The sequence below is a fragment of the Ischnura elegans genome, chromosome 2 (assembly GCF_921293095.1).
Source record: "Ischnura elegans chromosome 2, ioIscEleg1.1, whole genome shotgun sequence".
In the NCBI taxonomy this organism is placed as follows: Eukaryota; Metazoa; Arthropoda; class Insecta; order Odonata; family Coenagrionidae; genus Ischnura; species Ischnura elegans.
The window spans coordinates 33,889,031-33,910,444 of NC_060247.1; the positions used below are offsets into that span (position 1 = coordinate 33,889,031).

At 38.5% G+C, this 21,414-nt stretch overlaps 1 protein-coding gene across 4 annotated transcripts in view; it reads left to right on the forward strand.

The window, feature by feature from the left end:
• The window catches only part of LOC124153580 (attractin-like protein 1), a 99,960-nt gene that overhangs the window by 3,560 nt on the left and 74,986 nt on the right, over positions 1-21,414 (forward strand). For all 4 annotated transcript variants that reach the window (XM_046526842.1, XM_046526844.1, XM_046526843.1 and 1 more), the window contains exons 5-8: positions 433-606; positions 11,774-11,853; positions 15,506-15,830; positions 17,142-17,325. In XM_046526842.1, coding sequence (XP_046382798.1) covers positions 433-606; positions 11,774-11,853; positions 15,506-15,830; positions 17,142-17,325 — 763 coding nt within the window. The remainder of the gene's footprint in view (positions 1-432; positions 607-11,773; positions 11,854-15,505; positions 15,831-17,141; positions 17,326-21,414) is intronic.

Sequence of the window (21,414 nt, forward strand, 5' to 3'; positions counted from 1 at the left end):
ATATCATTGTAAGAACATATTTCAGTAAAAGTAATTTATCCCTTCAATAATAGATTGTATTGCTTATTGAATAAAATTTGAAGAGAATGTTGTGCATGTGGGTAAATATTTGGAAAATTATTTATTGACATGAATAATTGTGCATTTTTTACTCAGGATAAAAGGTGTTACTGTGTCTTTATTTTAATTTATCTTCATTACCATCTACACTTAGATGAAATCAGATCCTCATATCGTCGTCACAGTGGTGTGCGAATTCACCATTCATGGAACATCTTTTTTTTACCAAGAATTGAATACACAAATGATAAAGTAATAATTCCAATAAAGACTAATATACAGGAATTATGTTTATTATAAGCACCATAATCTTTATTTCAATATTTCATTTTGCTTGCTTGTATGTTGCTAAACTGTGTGTTCTGCTTCTAGGACCAGACTGCAGCCAGGAAGCGTCTCTTGGCTATTGGGAGTCAGTGCCACGAATAGGATTTCAACCCGAAGGATCTGCCTCCCATGGAGCTGTTGTATGGAAAGACTCCCTTTACATTGTTGGGGGAGAATCCTATGGGCGAGCTAAAATGGTTTATATGTATGATTTTTATGGTAAGTATCCAACTTGAAAAAATTTCCATTGGATGATTTTGTCTTTCATTTGTAAATAAGCTTTATTATAATTTTCAGTTTAAGGTAGAGTAACTCAGTAAAAGTAACAAGAGTTTGATGAAACTTTGAGCACACATTCTTGGGAGACGCACTTTCAATGGTCCAAAGAAAATGGAATTCCCAAGTGCCATTTTTGAGATATTTGATGGTAAACTAGGATAATTTAACATGGGCCTTTATGGAGAAATATAGTTTTTTCAAGCTAGCAAAGTTGTTTGTTTCAAGGCATTGTTGAGATGGCACCTATGAGAAGCAAAATTTTGTGTCGAATCTAAAGATAATTGGGGAAGTATAAGTTCATGATAAAATAAGAAAGATATTTGCAAAAAAAGTACCTGAAACTGGCAAGGGAGCTGGGAATCTCTGGTAACAACATTGCAAAATGAAAATCACTAAACCGACCTCGCCTAAATTACAAAAATATATTTAGTTTCTGCAAATTGTACCGAGACAACAAGAGACCATTAATGCAGCCATAATTACATGCATTGAATGACATTTTCAGGAATAAATTTTTCACCCTTGCTATTTTTTCTTTCACACCTTTAATATGCTCTAATTTTTATGTTAACCATTATTTACTGCCATTTTGTTCCATATGAAAGCGTACCTAACAGTAAATAAGAAAAAAGATAGCCAACCATCCTAATCATTTTAAGAGACTATTGAATTAAGAGAGGTCACATCGTTTTCTCTCTAATCATGGTAAAAATCACGCGATAGTGCTCGCTTTCTGCTGTCATTATATAATAAATATATGTTCACTAATGCATGCATGTTTATTTAAATGCATAAATATAATGGTTTAAAAGGCAGTACTTAGTGCCTTTCATTTCCAAAGGATAGGAAAAAATGGTGCTTATCACTAAAACCTCTCTATAGTGAACCTCCATACATCAAATTGCCCAAATTTTGGTCCCCTCCATTACGATGTAAAGAGGTGTATTAGTTATAAAGAGGTTACTGTATTAGTATTATTGCTAGCTGAGTGGGCAAACTTCATACTGCCTAACAATCAATGAACAGTTAAGTTGCACCATTTATTAATCAAGAGCGGCGGACCGGTTTTTAATCATATTTGACTTATTATAATAAAATAAGGAAACTAATTCAATAAAACTAGGTAAATAAGTGTCAAAATTGCTTGTCAGAAACACATTCTCTTTAATTAATCTACATGGGGTGGATCGGAGCACGTTCACGAGGATTTTTTTCAATGAATTTTCTAATTTTGACGTTTTGACTTGAGCAATGTAAGACACTGTGGTTTTAAAAAGCAGTTAATAAAGTCAAAAGTATATGCATTCAGTTGTTGGCTATTTGTGTCATTAATGGTAAAAAAATGTTTTTAGGTCTAAGTCTGTTGTGTAAACTTGGCCCGTTCACGGGGCCAGTTAGCACAACACTGGACTGACGCTTGACTGATGCTCAAAATCGTGTAAGAATAGCCCCTAGGAATCAGCATTCGTATGAAATGACTTAATGCTCTCCAGTTATAGTATAATGTGGAAAAAATGCACCGCATAAACGTGCTTCATGCCTAAAAACACCACCTTGTGCCCTACACATTCAATTTTAATCTCGTGAGTCAAGCACCTTCTGATGTACAGTGAGTCCTCATTCTACGTCACCCCGTTTAACGTCATTTCGCGATAACGTCACGAAAATTTTGAGACCGTCATTGGTTTATCGCACCTTCGCTTCGCGATAACGTCACGTCTTTTAAATTTCGCACGAGAAAAAAAACGCGAAGCGGCGGGCGTTGAAGGTTGTTCGTTTTGTGGGCGGTAATATAGTCAGTCTAAACGGAAAGCAAAACGGTGTGCTTATTGTTAATTGCGATTATGGTTTTAGCAAATTTTCTGCAAAATGAATTCTTAGGTAGGTGCGCAAGGTTTTACTTGACATAATGGTTTTCAGGAACCTAAAAAGTGATTTCAAGGAATTTTTCCGTGTTGAACTCGGAGTTTTTGTCGTCACTTTTTTTGCCGTGTTCACAGTAATTTTGGTTCCTGTAACTGCGACGTTGTTTCAGCGATGATGATGCCCAGGCGACGCTCGCCCGGGCGACCACCATAGCGAAGCCGAAAAGCAAATGCGGGAAGATACAAAAATGGAGAAGGATTTACGTCAGTGCTGCTCTTGTCGTCGATGAAGACAGGAACTCGTATTTATGCCATAGCTTGGCATTCCCATCGTAATAAAATGCCCCAGATATGATACGCTAAAATTTTTTCGCGTAGGAATTGTGAGGTCTAGGAGCCGATAATCACTTTTTACATTGTTTCTTATGGGATATTATGTTTCGATTAACATCATTTCGTTTATCGTCACATTTTTCAGGAACGGTAAGTGACATTAAACGAGGACTCACTGTACAACAGTTTTTGTTTTGTTACCAGACACATTATAAAGCGGATGAAGCGAAATAAATATAGCGAAGCAAAGTAGTGATGTTGCGAGAGGGGTTTGGAGGATAAACCCCCTCCTCCTAGAGCTCAGAGAATTTTTTTATAAAAATATTTTAATATGAAAAATTTTGTAATTATTATTAGGGGAACGGATGACTCTCAAACAAAACATATCTAACTATTCACACATCTGTAAAACTCACCATTTTGAACCATTTATCTCAAAAAATTTCTGGGGGAGGGCCCCCGCTCCTCTCTTTTACCTTGGCGGGTTTTCTATACCCTCCAGACCCGCCAGTATTAGTTGCGCCGAAACCCCCCCTCCCCCCTAGCCTTAATTCCTATGTGCGCCCCTGAAGCGAAGAAAGAAATAGAGCTGATGGTTTACCAACTCGTGAACATACCACGTATAATTCACCATGAGGAAATCATGGGTTGTCATGAGCACATGAGTACAAACATCACATAAAATGAAAGACTGACCTGACTGACTGATTAATCGTCATCACGAATGCAACACGAATTGGAAATTGGATTCCAATAAGCTCAAAAGCACATATAGGTTTTGATCATGGAATCCTTGGAATGAGAACTGCCTCACCTTTGAATTTTTGTTTGAGAATAGTTGAGTGAATGACATTCATTAATAGCCTTTTTTAATTACCAAACATGTTCCGTTACATGGTTTTGGTTGGTTTAGGTTCGAAGCATCATGAACACCGAGCCAACCTTTCGCTGTAAATTGTGCCGTGGTTAGCCAGGCACATCGTAGTACTTAAAAAATTCAGATGGATAGTTGGTGACTTCGTCTTCGTTTGTTACACATTCAATAGATTTGAATGAATGTAGCATACCAACTATTTTATCCTTAATCCTTAAGCACATGGCGTGGGTCTCACAGACTCTGACAATTAAATAATTGTAAATATTTCGGTGCCCCAGTATTGTATTGTCTTGTTGGTGCCTGTACATTTTCCTCTCGCCCCTCAGCATCACGCAACCGCTCGCCGGGGTTGGACGTGCGCATGTGTGTCATGGGTTAGTAAAAAACTACCACCTCGGGTCTGAGAGACCAATGCTAGGTGGTTATGTGATTTTTCTTCAATTATTTATTTTTCATTTTTTTGTGAAGAATGGCTCTAAAAGATGATTCTATCGCAAATTGATTGGAGAACGATCTGTCAGACCTCAAAAACCTACCGAATGACAAATTTAGCTATATGGAGTGTGATATTGGGCTAGATCGTGTTTTGGGAGAGAGTTGTGCGGCCGATTCTGAATGTGGAGAGAGAACTTTGGTGAGCCATGAACAGAATTCATTATCCTGCAGTATTGTTTCCTCAAATTTAAGTCAAGACAAAGAGTTTTCATCAGAAGATAAAATAACCTTTATCTCACCATTGAGGGAGACCGAGGAGGAAGAGTTATTTCAGTAAGATTCGCTTTTGTTGGTAATCAGTCTCACAGTATTCACGATAAAGGACCTTACAACTTAATAAAGTAAATAAACCTTACAACCTAAACAAAAGATTGAAAGCAGGTTCAAGTTTTTGAAGGAACAGGGCTAACAGTTGACGAGACCGCAGATGGAATGTTGTGAAAGCATTAAGAAATTGCAACGTGCTGTATGGATCAGTATACTACACATCCTCCATAGAGACACGACTGCTATATCAGCATGCCCAAGAAGCAGAAGGTAATGCAGATGAAAAGTTGGCATTCCACAAAAGTTCAAGTTGCACATACAGTAAGAGCCACAAAATATAATACAGCAGACTCCTGATTATCCAGCTGCTGTTTATCCTGGTTGCGGATTATTCATGCATAAGTTCACGGTCCTTCGAAGTTTTCTGCAATCTTTATAAAAATAAAATTGGATGCAAAAGCACCAAGATGTTTGCATTTTTTAAAAACAATGCTACTCCGGGCTTATTAATTTCCATTAAAATTCCCTTCTTAAAGTGGAATTATTTTATCTACTTGCAGACAAGGAATGTTTCAAGGTTACTTGAACGTCTACTCTAGCATCGTAGACGACAATCAGTGGTGGAAAAAAAAACTCTTGATTAATTTTAGAAGATTCTTCTATGGTTAATTATTGGTAAATTTGGAGAAATGTTTCTTACGATCTACGATTGTATGTTTCATATTGCATATGCGCAATCATTGCCATGGCCTCGCATGCTGTTGAATTCAGCCCAAAGGAACCTGAGACTTCGTCGAACTCTGGCATATTTACCAGTCAAGGCCAAACTGGAGAGGAATGGAGTAGGAGAAGTGAAAGCAGCGGGGGAAGTGGAAGTAGAGATAGCATGAATCATAGCCAGGCACTTGCCTGCGTAGATAATTTGCCTTAAGTCCTGGTTTCATATAACTGCTATTGCACGATGGGTGATTGCACACCCGTTGCCTTCATGGGATTCCGTGCTCCTCTTTTCCAAATATTGCGGTGCAGGATCGGGCTTAGGGATTACAGATCCACGTCCCGCAGCAATTGCATCCAGGGTAACTTGAGCGATACGCAACTGTTCAGCATGGTGCCTGTCAGTAGTTTCCAACGTCACGCAGTGTTTTCAAAGAATTTGTGCAAACCACTTTTTTAAATCCGTGACCTCGCAGCCATGGGTGCGTTGTTTGCGGAAACCAGAAACCAGGTACTATAGAAGCCTGGTTTTACGAGTGCTCATAATCCCTCGGAAATTATTCGCAAAACTGAGCACTCGTTGTATCCGAAGGTGTTGAATACACCCACCGAAGTCACATAATCGTTCGTATTTACAGTTTTTCTTTTGTTTCCGTGGTATTTAACGATGGTAAGTAGGTAAAGAGTCATTATCAGGCACATTCTGGTTGAGTATCAACACATGTAAAGAAAGAAACAGGGGATTTTCAATCCGATAAAATATTAATTCCCCCAGTTTCAGTGATTTTTTTTCCCATTCTTATATTTTTGGATCGCCGAAGAAATCTGTAAAAACAGTGCAACCAGTCTGAATCAATATATTTGGTATGCGATGGACGTTTTTGGATAATTTTGGGAATATGTTTAGATGATAATGTCATTTTTGTCCAGTTTTCAAACATTAGTCAGTAAATCTGTCAGGTGGGAAAATTGAAACGTTCACTGGAATATGGCATGAATTTGTGGTTGAAGATATTTCTCGCATAGTCACCTATTCCTAGCAGTTTCTATAACTCAAATTCAATAACCTCTCGCAAAGGAGTTGAGTATTTATTTATACACTGTTAATAATCGACTCCTTCACAGTTCTGCATTGCGTCGACGACACAAGAGCTCCTGCCCCACCAACAAATTTTGCCCTTCACAGCTCTGCGTTGCAAGAACAAATGAAATGCGGAAAGCGTCGGCTCCTAAAAATCAGCACGGGAGCATATCATCTTATGATTTCGAGCCAAACGCACTATACATATGCTGTTTTGAGTATTTTCATTTCCTAAATTATTCTTCATAAGTATTAATAGCTTTAGAAGTTAAGATGGTGACCATAAAGTCGCTAATCATCTATGTAGTGATGGCCCACGGCCGTCTTTAAACAGGCCGGAGGGATGATATTTGGCAACAACGCGGAGGAGGCCTGTTTATTATTTGTTTATCATTCTACAACAGTGGACTCGTGGTGAATAAGATACTCGACATGACTCGTTTGAAGTTAATTTTCTTCCTCTAAACCCTATTTTTGCAGGAGATGACGTTAGAAGATTCATTTTTTAACCTATCGTATTAGCTGTAGTCGAAGGTAAGTTATTTATTTGAAGTTGAAGCGTTGGAAGATGATGAGCTCATACTCAATCAGTTCGACCTCCTGGAAATTATGAGCAAACCAATATTAATCACTGCCGAGGAATATTCGGGTCTCAATTACGTTTGTGGGTATGCTGTCAGGAAGGCATTGCAGCACTTAACCATTGATATATGTGCATGTTCATGTATTTCAAATGAGGGTAGTGAAGATGCCCATTTCAAAGACTTTACACGGCACACGGAATTGCGCAATCTGACGTAGGTGCGAAGGCGCAATCAAAATTGCGTCGTGTAAAGCGGTGAATTGCTATCACACATGCGAGAATGCGTGGACGCGAGACGGCAAAATAGCCCATGTTCTATTTTCGTTAGAACAGGGGCTATTTTGCCGTCTCTACTTACTACTTCCTCGGCACCACAGCCCGGTATGGGCCTTGGCCTCCGTCAAGACGCCTGTCCATTCTCTCCTGTTCTGCACTTTCTCCCACCATCTGACAATCCTCATAGCCTTTATATCTTCTTCCACATCCTGCATCCATTTTTTCCTCGGTCTTCCTCTTTTTCTCTTTCCATCCATATTTCCATGTAGCACCTTCTTAGGCATCCTTTCTTCACTCATTCTTTTTACATGATCTAGCCAAGCTAGCCGTTGGGTCTTCACAAATCTCACTATGTCTTCGCCACGGATAATATTTTCTATTTCTTTGTTTGTTCTTATCCTCCAAGTTCCCGGGACCATATATCTTTCGCAAAATCTTCCGTTCAAATATCCGCAGAGCTTGCTCGTTTCCAGCGGAAATGCTCCACGTTTCTGCTCCATATGTCACGACGGGTCTGATAAGTGTCTTATAGATCTTGAATTTCATCTCCTTAGATAGAAGAGTTGACTTCAGGAGCTTAATATTAGCAAAGTAAGCCCTATTTCCAGCCATTATCCTCTTGTTGATCTCTTCGGTCATTGAGTTCTTACAGTTTAAATTAGTACCGATGTAGCTGAAATATTTTACATTTTCAAAGTTGTACTGCCACAATGTAACGTTTTGAGTCCATCTTCTGTCTACCGTGTTCGACATTTTCATGTATTTCGTAAAGAGTTCTCGGGATCGCCACCGGGTCAGGAACTCCATATCTGCCAACGTTTCGATGTCCGACTCGGTCATCGTCCTCAGGGCTGTGTGGACCTGAGGACGATGACCGAGTCGGACATCGAAACGTTGGCAGATATGGAGTTCCTGACCCGGTGGCGATCCCGAGAACTCTTTACCAAGTCCATTCGCCAGGAAAGCACGAAATCTTTCTTCATGTATTTCGTTTTTCTCTCATTAATACTGAGCCCTATATTCTTACTCTTCTGTTCTAAGATTTTGAATTTTTCTTTCAGAGAATCCATATTCCGTGCCATTAGAACTATGTCGTCGGCATAGGCACATGCCTGAGTAGATTTATGCACAATTGTCCCCTCTAACCCCAGTTCTTTCATGGCTTCATGTAGACACAGATTAAATAGTACTGCTGATAGGGAATCTCCTTGTCTTACTCCAGTTGTTATCTTAAAGGCTTCACTAGTCTTGCCCCCGATATAGGCCGATATAGCTTGAGATCCTTCCATAGCCATATTTACCAACTTAATTAGTTTTTTTGGTATTCCGAATCCCTCCAATGCCTTCAACATTTTTCTTCTATTGACACTATCAAAAGCTTGCTGGAAATCAATGAAAAGCATATGTAGGTCAATGTTGTACTCATAACATTTCTCCATGCATTGTCTCATTACAAAGATTTGGTCGGTTGTTCCTCTTCCCGGCCTGAATCCACATTGGTATTCACCAAGGATTACTTCAGCATACGTGTTAAGTCTCCTCTGCAGTATACAAGAAAGTATCTTATAGTGACATTTAGTAATGTGATTCCCCTATAGTTGCTGCATTGCAATTTATCTCCCTTCTTGAATATAGGGCTAATTAAACCAATCTTCCATTTCTCAGGCATCTCTTCTTTCTCCCATATTTGACATATCAGTATATGTAGGTTCTTTGTTAAATTTTTTCCTCCATACTTGATTAACTCCGGTACAATTTGATCTTCCCCTGGAGCTCTCCCATTCCGCTGCTGTTTTAACGACTCCTCCACCTCCTCAATTGATGGCCTACTAATATTGGTGTCCACCCTCATGTCCAACATTTCTCCATCCTCCTCATCTATCTCATTGACATTCAGCAATTCTTTAAAGTACTCGGCCCATGCTCCCATTACTTCTTCCTCTGTTCCAACCAACCTCCCATTCTTATTCTTACATGCTTTTGTTCTTGGTTGAAATTTATTTGTCATCCGTTTGATTGCCTGGTACAACTTTCTACTTTCATTTTGTGTGTTCAGTTCCTCAATCTTTTCCACATGCCCTTTTAAGTACTGTTTTTTCTTTATTCGCAGTATTTTATTTGCTTGTCTTCTGCTTTCTTTATATCTTTCGACATTTTGTCTTGTCTCTTTCTGGATGGTGTTCCTTCGATCTATATTCTTCCTTTCTATAGCTTTTCTGCACTCATTATCAAACGATTCTTCATTCCTTGTTCTCTTTCTTTCTCCTATGGTCTCCTTTGCAGCCTCTTCCATAGCCTTCTTTATATTAAGCCATTTTCTCTCTTCCAAGTCATTTACACTCAGGTTCTCTGCTCCTTCTTCTAGTTTCTTACCCAGGATTTCCTGGTATTGGGCTACAATTTTGCCATCTCGCATCTGTTCTAGCAATTCACCGCTTTATACGACGCAATTTTGATTGCGCCTTCGCACCTACGTCAGATTGCGCAATTCCGTGTACCGTGTAAAACGGACTTATTCCTCTTTGTATGTCTGTAATAAGTGTTGGTCTTCATGTATTGGCCATTATGATGACTCTAGCAGAACCCAAGTATGAGGCTACATTTCTTAAAATTATCCTCCTTGACGATAATTTAAGAGGAACTTATGACGACAGCTGTTTTCAGTGCAATGTACCGAACAGTTATTTTTTTGCAAGATTTATTAAAACTCTGACAAATGTATTTCTAAATAACTATACTAAAGTGAGGAATAACAGATTGGATGTCGCTAGACCGACTTCCAATAAGAGAAAATACTCTACAATTATGTGACTGCTTTCAATTCGGTGACTATATATTTCAATAAAATCATGTTTTATACATGACTAATTTGTATCATTCCTGTCTGCTCCTGCTTCACAATCAGCAATGGATGCACGATTATCCCGTGGTAAGTAAAACAGCAGTTTTTTAGTGGATTTCCTAGCCGCAAAGCGATTTCTTTTGCCGATATTCTACGCCGAAACAATAGACTTGGTCGCAGGTGAGAGCAATCCCGCAGGCCTCCTAGATGACGGGCGCGCGACGTTGCCACATCGGTCACTCCGGCCTGTTTAAAGACGGCCGTGGATGGCCCGTGCCAATGCCTTGACCTTTACATTTTTTTCTTATCTCAGAATATACGAAAAATACCAAATTAAATACTTTCAGTGAACATGAGTTATGTGAAAAGTTACCAGAAACATTTATACATGATGGCTGCTGAGATTTGATGACTGCTTCTCAATCCAACGAAGCTATAAATTATTCAGCAAAGTTTTTTAACTTATTTTATTTGCCAGGCATGCCACCACACCATTTACAACAAGGTTGAATCTCCAGTTATATTGCTTTGTAATTTGAACCCACCACGGCTGAGTAATGGCATGCGATTAGTCATTGATGTCATTGTAAAATTGATGAAATATGTTGTCGAAGCCAGCATTTTGAATGACAAGTTCCAAGGAGAAGATGTAATGCTATCACAAATCTGTATTATTCCAACAAATGTTCCAATTGAATGTAAATGGGTTCAATTTCCAATTAGATTGGCATTCGCAATGACAATCAATAGGTCTCAAGGCCAAACGACATTTGTTTGTGGCTTAAGGCCGCTTTACACGGTGACTTTTCATTCGAGTGAACTTGCGAATGACCATCATTCACCGTTTAGATTTGGACACACTGTGTTTTTCATAAGGAAAGTTATACGTGGCATATTTTCGCGTGGGTGGACCATCCAGTTTCTTTCTATTGGCTAAAGATGGATTTACTTAAAATATCATACACTCCATTGCACTAAGAGACTAATAATGTTTCTTTTCTTATTGCCACGATTTGTGAGAGAGATATAATTATAATTTATTGGTTAAGGTAGTAAAAGTACAATGAATTCAAAATATGTATGTTTGGTGTTTTGTAGTTATATGTAATTGAATATATATATACCTCATACCCATACACCTACTATGAGTTTGCTATCTTTTATTTGACTATGAAAATATTCTCTATAAATAATTTCTATGGCAAAACAACATTTGCCGGGTCAGATAGTAAACATATATATTTAGGATTTACCTCTTAGATTGTGAATATTTAGTCACGTTGACTACTGTAAATATCATTTTTGACATTTGCATTGTGCTGAGGTGCAAAATTGCACTATTATTTCATTCCTAATTATGCATTCCATTGTTTAAATTTTATTTTGGTGACTCTTTTGCGTGAGTAATAGGTAGCCCAAGTACATAACTTGACTTCAGCCAATACCACTCTAACTATTTTAACTTAGGAAAAATATTTCATTAATGTAGTGTTGTGTTTGCTTGAATATGTCATTTTAAAGTTCATAATCATGCGGTTAAGATATTGTTAGAGTGCTAACGTTTTGGGTCCCGACTCGTCACCCATTCTGAAGGTTATGGTAGTACAGTTGTAGCCTTGAGAATGGGTTACGAGTCAGAAGCCAAAACATTGGTGCTCTCAAAATATCTAACCCGCCTTGAAACCCGAGGAAAGTTAATTTATTCTGTTTGCAGGGAAAGTGTAAAATCATGCATCATAATCATAGGTTATAATCATGCTTTATCTTCTAGGAAATGTTTGGGAAACTCCTCAAATGTCTGGAACCAACATTCCTCGGCCTAGATATGGACACTCAGCTGTTTTATTTGGGGTAAGTAGCATCATCAATTCAGAGCTAAATGCATTGGTAAGCCTGTAGGTGGTGCATGCAACACTGCTCTACATGGATATGAAGCCTGTTGGTGACTTCGCAACATTGGGAACAATTGGAACTGCCTTCTTTTTCTTATAGAAATTGGAACTACCTTCTTTTTCTTATACTTTCTCGGTATGGTATATGCAGTAGACTCTTGTTAATACGAACAACGTTATTACGAAGTTCTCGTTATTACGAAGCAAATAGTTAGTACCGACGAAAGGCCTATCCAAGCAATATTAAAAGAAATGTTATTACGAAATTTTCGTTTTCACGAAATTACAAACCTTAGTCCGGGTCCCGGCAGTTACAAAATGAACTTCATTATGAAGTTCCACGCATTAGCAACGACATTTAGGTGGATATTCACTACGCTAAGTTTTTAATAATTGCGCCACGTTTAAGATCTTCTTGTGTACTGTGCCCAAGAGCAACAATTATGGTTCTTTATTCAGTTTACAAGCAACAACAAATAACAAGCTTCATTCCTGAGGAGTGATGGTGACCCACTCATTACCACTCGTAAATTGGATGCACAGTAAGTCCTCTTCCTACACACATTCGATTTATGAATTTTCAGAGGTGCGAGCATTTCAAAATTTTCAAAATTCGAATTTCAATTTGGCTGATGCTACGCGGTGTGGTGTAGAGGAACTCTCACTGTGGGCACAATCTGACCTAAGTATCATCGAATCCAATGTGAATTTAGGAACTGTTCAGCGTTTCACCCGTTCTTCATTACCATGGGGAGCTATTTTTTCAGATGCGTCGCATGCCCAGCTAGATCAGTTCGTCTCAATCGTGAGTTAGTGCACTCGTGTAATTCAGTGGTGCATTCAGCAGGATAACTGTAGTCATCAATTCCTTGCATACAGACCAGCCAGCGAGAGTTGTCCAATGACGGCACAATAGGTGGGGCGGATAACCCTGCACCAGCACGGTTTACAGCCAATCGCTGTCCCCCAGATGCACCTCACACCCTCGCCTAGTCATGCAACGTTTTCACATGCATATGGAGCACTGAAATAAGCCTGATCCACCAAAACAAGCCCTTTCTTTGAATCACCGAAACAAGTGATTCTTCAGGATTCTTTGAAACGTCGGCCATGGAAAGCCTCAACCGGTGGAAAACCCGAGAAGAATTCCTTCAAAGTGATTCTTCCTCTAGATCCTTCACGCTCATCATCCCTTCCGACTCCTTTCTTCACGGAACCCTTTGTAGGCGTTTCCCTTTCTTACCTGGCAGCCTTGCCCCCTACCCCAACCATTCTGCCTGTCATCGGACAACTCTCGTCGGCCGGACTATAGGTTTATTAACTTGGGAACAAGGTCTTGGAACGCATCTAGTTCATATATCGATCTTACTGTATTCGGGAAGATGTCAACCCTCGATTGCGTCATGCTGCATTCTTCTGTTGATAAACTGAAAAGAATTTTCCTGTTTATATATATATTTCAGCAAAATTTAATAGCGTTTTTTTTTTTCGATCATTCCTAAAAGAAACGGTCATACGAACCTCCGGTTTTACGGTCCCGTGAACTTCGTAATAACGAGGGTCTGCTGTGTTTGTGGTTCTGGATGATGGAGTACATGCTGCATGATCTTTTCTTGATTTTCATGATGTGGTTCGCTAGATGGATATAGAAAATGTAGTCCTAAAGGCTACCTGTCTGTTTTTTTAGTATTTTGCATCTCATATTATGTGTATGGAAATTTGGTAGATACTAGGGTGGTTTCCTATTTTTTTATTGCTTAAATCAAAAGATTATTATTTCTGGAGTACATATTTCATGCTTTTTAATTTTTAAATGATGATATCTAATTTTTGCGATTTAATGAAAAGTGAAAATTTGGCGACGGCTAAGTATGAATGCTGGGAAATGCCTGTGTGACGTCTGGCCGCTGCTGTGTGAGGCCACCTGGGTGCGTGGCTGTGAACGCTGCTAAGATGGAGGCTACTTGCTGCCGAGCATGGCGGTAGCATAGGTAGCACTTGGCTTAAATAAGGATTATTAATACCCTAACTAACGATGGAAACTTTCCGACCTTAGGCAATTTGAACTGGTGATTATTAAGAGATGTTTCCCTGAGCTCTGTGCCTCATGCATGCATTGGTAATCTCAGGCAATGTGAAACTCCTATCTATTCCTATAGTCTAGGTCCCCGTGATGTCATGTGGAGTGGCATCGCATGGGTGCCAATCTGACCTTTTTCAAATGAGACTAAAATGGATCATTGCCATTTGTCTTATCCAAGATTTCTAAAACCAAATAATTTGTTCTTGGGTATTGATTGGGGTAATCTAATCTTGGGTAAAGTCTTTGGACATACCAACTCAGAATCCTTGAAATTCGAGTTTGCCCTGAAAGGGAGCTGGGCCCTCTATCCAGAACGTGTGAAATTCAGATACCTATGACTTACTGTCAGCGTCAAAATGATGTGCCGCTGTACTTCGAAAATTTATATCTGGACTTTATTACTTTACTACTATATGTACTTTTATTTTCAATTCTGATTTGTTTTTTGTTTAATGAAAAATTTAAAAATGTGTACACGCTAGTGCAATACCTGACTCCACGCAATTAGCGGGTGACGTAAAATTAGCTGTTTTGTCAACTTCATGAACTTTATAACTCAACCTAGGGAAAACTTCTACACCTAAAACACTCATCTTCCACACTAAGTTGCAAACATTAATTTAAATTAATAAAATGGCTCTTGCTTATTTTTAAAATGCATATTTTGTTGTAAAACAACGAAAATGTTTAAACATTATCTAGTCCTACAGTTTTTCTAAAAGAAAAAATAAAATTGATAATTTGAAAATTTTCTATGATCCGAAAATGCATGATTTTTATGTATTACAGATTATGTATTTGTAGGTATAAAAAAATATGCCGGAGCGAACGGATGCTGCGTTGCCACGTCTTGCACGCAAAACTTTGCTTCCCCGGTAACCAGTACTGGCCCGGCATGGCCCCATTTGCCAACATGACATTAATAGAAGTTATTAATATTCACAAATATCAATATTTTTACGTATTATGGTTCATAGAAAATTTTCAAATAAATTAAGAAGTGTTTCTATTTAAATTATTTTTTCTTTTAGGGTAAACTGTAGGATTAGATAATGTTTAAACATTTTCGTTGTTTTACAACAAAATATACATTCTAAAGTAAGCAAAAGCCATTTTATTTATCTAAATTAATACTTGCAACTTATTGGGGAAGATGCATGTTGTAGGAATGGCAGTTTTCCCTAGGTTGAGTTATTAAGGTCATGAAGTTGACAAAACAGCTAATTTTACGGTGTGCGGAGTCAGGTATTGCACTCGCATGTCTACATTGTTGAATTTTTCATAAAACAAAAAGTAAATCAGAATTGAAAATAAAATTTCCTTTAAAATGACGTTAATTATTTTTATGGCATGCACTGAAGTCCAAATATGAATTTGCAAAGTACAGCGGCACATCATTTCGATGCCAACAGTAGTCTGGGGTTAGCCCTACCATTACCATTTCCTAGGAATTGCTGAGTAGGTGAAAGTCTTTTATTTCTGTAAATGTGAATTACGAGTTATTTTTCTTGTTTTTTTTTTAATTTAGGATAAAATATTTATGTATGGTGGTGTTGAAGAAAATGGGTTAGTTTCTGGAGAGCTGTGGGCTTATGATATCAATTCACAAACATGGGAGAATATTACTGTTCGTCTGGAACCTTGTGGCCGAGGAGGTGTCAGTAGTGAGCAAGGAGTCAACCACACTGGCACTGTCATAGTTGCACTTCTTCCTTGTGGGCCGCTGAGGTCAGCTGGTCATACAGCTACTCTAGTACCTGGTCATCTGAGTAGAAGGTCAGATATGATGGTGGTAATCTTTGGACACTCTCCTATATATGGCTATCTGAACACAGTACAAGAATATCACTTTGGTGAGTATACTTCATTACTTTAGTCATAAACTGTAATATCAGTGTTTTGTAAATTGTTCTGGTGGCGTAGTGTATTGAGGCATTTGGCATTCAATAAGCTTTGTGTTCCTAATAATATTTTTTACTATCACTATTTGTCTAACTCTATATGCATTCTAAGGATTGTTTGCCCTTGTCAGATTAATACTCAACACAGCCATGTTGTTGTATTTCTTGTAATGTTGTCCTCCCCAGATATAAAGCTCAGATTTTGAAAAAGGTTCAATAGTTAAAGGCTTTAGATATTTCAGTTGTTAGTTGTTCCAGGCATGACTTTATAAGGAATCTACTGAATGTAATGAAAAGTGAAGAAAACTTTGCATTTCCTCATGAATATCTAATGTATGTCCTAGGTTTCGAAGTGGCAAGTCATCATCTGGTACAAATGCAAATAATGCATTACATTTAATATTTATGTGGAATCACTAAGTTTTCTTTATTTCTTATTTATTTGAATTGTTAACCTGAGTATAAATTCATTTGATATTCTGTTCAGTCAGTTCATGTTGGTATTTTCTTCTCACTTGGTACACTTTTTGGCTGATTCTGTTACTTGATTGTATTGCAGTACCTTTAATTACCAGATTGAAGTAATCTAATGCTTGAGACTGGAGTATATCATCAAAATAGGTCCTCAGAAGGGGAAGGTGCCAACTTCCATCTCCCCTTAGTAATGCCTCCAATGGTGTTTCTCAAAGTTAAAGACGAGTCTATAGAAGAAATTACTCTTAGTTAGACAAATTAAAGACTTGATTCTGTTACTAGTTTGAAATGATTCCAAGCATGCAGTATTATTCCATTTGTTGATCTTTTTTATTTCTTTCTTTTAGAAAAAGAAAATTATTCTTTTACCCTTGTTACACTTGCATTGAATTATTGACATTATACCTCGAAAATTGATAAGTTCCTGGAAAAAGAACATAAAAGAGCTGACTTAGGGTTCCAAGTTGACTTAAAAATTGAATTGCATGAAAAACTCAAAAATTAATCCTTCAAATGATAAATATTTGTGCCAGGCAGTAATCCTCAATGTTTTGTGCCTCTTAATTTTAATAATAGTTTTCAATCTTATTTAACCATGTCTTTATCGTGCTTATAAAACTTGTTGAACACGCTATTTACTGGTGTAGCCATATAATCGATCTCTTGCCCATGGCACTTAAAAAGTTACCATGGTTGTAGAGTTCAATTCCTAAGACTTGAGAATTTTGTGTTAGATTACTTATGTGCCTTACCATGTGATGAATCCTTATCTATTCTTCATGTTTTTAGGCACCAGAGAGTGGAATATTGTATCCACCCGGGGTTATCCTGTTAAGGGAGGATATGGTCACACTGCAGCCTGGGATGCACTACGCCAGCGCATTTATGTGCATGGTGGTTATGTCTCAGATAGCTCTTCTACTCCTCTTCTTTCTGGTGCTCTCTTCTCCTATGATCCATATTCTCATGTATGGTAAGAATTAATGATACCTTCTTCTATTGATAATTCATATTCAGTGACGTCATGGCATAATTGCAGTGTCAGAATGCACTTTCCTTAACTTTTTTTAGAAGTGAAATATTACTGTGCTTTTTTTTACAAGTTATTTCATTTATTACCAAATTTTTTGTATTGGTTACAAATGTATGTAATAGAAATTTTGAGGCAACAAAATTGATAAAAGTTTTATTTGACTAGAGTGAAATTTCTGTATAACGAAATCCTTTAGACCGCCGAAATATGTTTGTTAAAATGACATTTCTTTACATTGAAAAATGCAAAAAATATCTTATCCTCTTCGTAATCGTCTTCCTCCTCCTTGGCAATTCCCAACAAGATGTCTTCTTCGGAAAGTTCTTTCGAAACCAGGATTTCCGAATCAACACGAGCGAAATCCTCAGCTGTGATTTCAGATGGCACATCTAACTCCCTGCATATGACAGGCCACTGCTCCTCCAGGTCACTGGTGTTTGTTTCATCAACACTGGATGAAGGTCCCGAAAAAAATCCAGCTTTACAAAAACAATAACTGGTGTTTTATCCAACGACCTCCACGCCACAGAGAACATTACTATTGCATCTAAAATGTTGACACTAGCCTGAATGGAAGCCGCTATGTTGCTCAGCATTTGCCTGACCAGATAAGCACAGTAGTGCGCCTTCACCGTGTGTATGATTCATTGGTCTAAAGGCTGTAAAATGAATTACAATTCGGCGGAAAAAACAGTACTTCCACGTTATTTTGATGCCATGGAATGCTGTTGTGCAAAAAACAATTGTCAATCACTAAAAGAATCTTCTGTTTTTCCATTTTCATGCAGTGGTTCAATTGGAGGGCCCATTCTCTAAAAATGTCTCCTGTGACCCTGGCTTTCTATTCGCATAATCACACGGCAAATAATATTATTTTTGAAACACCTAAAATTTTTAAACTTCCCTATCACAAGGGGCTTGAGTAAGTCAGTTCCAGTTGAATTGTAACGTTACAGCACAGTAATCAACTCTTTGGAGTGCTTTCCGCCTGAGCAGCACTCCCACTTAAATGCCAGAGTTTTTTTTTGGGAAGCAGTTTTTTAAATAATGCAGTTTTATCTCCATTGTAGACGTTTTCCGTCTCATATCTATGAAGAGCTTCTTTAAAGCGTTTTTCCTTCCACAAAGACACAATTTCTTCCGGGGCATCTTTTAATTGCCAACAAATAATTTTGTGGCTTATGCCATGCTGATCTCTTAACTGGTGCAGCCACCCTGTGCTGCCTTTGAAGTCTTGGAAACCAAGCAAATATGCAACAGATCATTCACGTTTGCACAGCAGTGGGCCACTTACGGGAATATTGTTGCTACGGCATGTCACAAAACAAGTAGAGATGTGCAAATAGTATCCGCAAATACTCGAATACTAGAAAGTATTCGATATTCGAGGTCTCGAATAATTATCCTAAAGGTACGCTCTCGAATACTTGGAATACTTTGAATTTCGCACCATACACTGTCGCACACTGTCGTTGGTAGTTGACTCGGAAAATTGTAAAGAACTCTAGTTGTTTAGTGCATGCAGTGCCGTTATATGCAAGTTGACGAACTACATCAAATTCACGGATTAGATCGTTGAAAAGAGTTTGACGTGGGGAACCAAAAATGATTGGGTGAAAAAATTCGAAAATCCCCTGTTTCCCCCACCAGGAGAACCTCAGTGCCTTGGGATAGTAACTACGTAGCACAATTCCCAAAATCCGCTACCCCCTCCATCCATCAGCCCTCGGCCTCCGACACTTTCCTCCTCTCCGAAATCAAATAAAAGGTGAAAAGGTCCCAGCTTGTGCGAAGTTCGTATTATGAAGACCATAAATGAAAAACTTCAAAATAAAATATCAAGCTACAGTAGAATAATAGAATCGTGTTTCACACTTCCCTCTTTCTCCCCCACTGACCTTTTTCTGCCTACCTGCTTCGAAGTTCCCCATTTCTGGAGGTCAACTGCTGCATGAGTACCGTGGGATAGTTACATTAGCACATTTCCCAAGATCTGCTATCCCCCTCCATTCAGCACTAGCCCCCCTCTGAGGCTTTCCTCTTCTCCGAAATAAAAAAAAGTTCCCAGCTCGCGCACGGATCATATTACGAAGGCCTTAGCTTCGAAAAAAATATCAAGTTACAGGAGAACATAAGAAATGTGTTCCGCGCCCCCCCCCCCCCCTTTTCTCACCCACTGACCTTTTTCAGCCTACCTGCTTCTAAGTTTCCAGTTTCTGGAGGTCAACTGCTGCATGAATCACCTATTAGCCCAAAAGGTGCCTAACAATGACTTTCGGCAATTGATATTACACCTTTGTTGGATTGAAATATCAGTATGTGCGCGTAATTTATAAAAGAACAAGACCAAACGCGACGCATTTCTGACTTTATTCGAGTGTTTTACGCGAGGAAATGAATGTCAAAATACGACAGAGACTTAGCATTCTGGCGAGACTCGATATGAACAGCAGAGCTTCTTGGAAGTTGATGCAGTATTTTTTTCCGAAAACATATATCAAGTTACAATTTTTGAGTTATGCTATAAATAAATCTCTTTTGTTACAGTCACAGAGGAAGGGATATTTGGTTTCTCCTTAATAGCAATTTGAATTCATCTTCTTATCTCGTGAGAACTTCCACTGAAAATAATTGAAGAAAATCGTTGGATAAGGGTGTGTATTTTGCAAAACGCCTCAGATTGTCCACTAGCACTTGACAGCTGGAGTGGGGGCAAAGCGAGCTACCTGTGGAAAATAAGAAGTTGGATGACGCCGAGTATTAGATGGGCGTGCCGCTGAAATGGCGTATGGTAGATAAAAATGTATGCATCAGACAGAAATCCATCGTAGCAGTGTAAATGCCGAGAAGGCATGCAATCATTTTTTGCGGGGTGGTGTGTCCCCATAGAATATTTGAAAGAGATGTTAGTTGAATCAACTATAAGCCCAAATTGTTTTCATAAAATTAAAATATTCCATTAATCAGCTAAATTCCTGTTCGAATTCTTTAAAGGAAATCAAAATTACTCCCCAAAATCTTGTGTTCCCTGCTGCATAGGCAACCGATTCAAACATTCCCGCATTCATCGTTTAGTATTCGAGGTATTCGAATATTCGAGCAATTATTTCGAGTTCGAGAAATCTGGTATTCGACCCATCTCTAAAAATAACTATAAACTACTTTGTGCTCTCCTTCATAATTGGCTGTTCGAATTTTCTTTCACTGAGGTCCCATAGAATCTGCCACAGCACTGTCTTCTATCCTCAGACATTGCTTCAAAAAAGTGGAAAGCGTGGAAGCGCTTATGCCATACTTCCTTGCAACATGGCCTTTCTTCATCCTCTTATCCACATATTCAAAAATTTCTTATTTTTCTTTATAAGAAAACTGTCTTTACTACTTCTTATCCATTTCCAAATATACAACATATCTAACACACTTCTCCATCGAACACAAAATGATCTTTGGAGACACCAAACGCTGCTTATCCAAGCCAAGCCTCTTTAGCTCACTTAAACAGGCCAATCGTAGCCCCTTATTTGTTGCTTATGTCCTGCAGCTCACGAAACAACCAATTACCATTAAAGTTGCTGTTGCAGCCTGAGTCTCACATAAACAGGCCAATACGAAGAGAGTCTCTTATTTTTTGGCCTCTAAGAATCCTAGCCACTTATTGACTGCTTGCACCACGCTGCTCACAGAACAACCAAATACAGTGGAACCCCGATTTATCGTTCCCGCATTCATCGTTTTCCCGTATTCATGGTTCGCCGCTCCTGGTCCCAAATTAAGTTCCATAAAGACAACGTAATTTTTTCCCGTATCTATCGTTCCCGAAGTATCGTTTTCCCGCATTGTTCGTTTGAAGATCGCGGTCCCGTCGAATAATTTTCCCGCATTCATCGTTTGATAAAAATGAGACGATGTGTTTACAACGTGTTATTTATAGCTAATAACAACAGACACATAGTTTGAATCTTCCCATGGAGATTGAAATGCGATAGGGAGAAGCAGAGTGCCGAGGGATAGTTACATTAGCGCATTTCC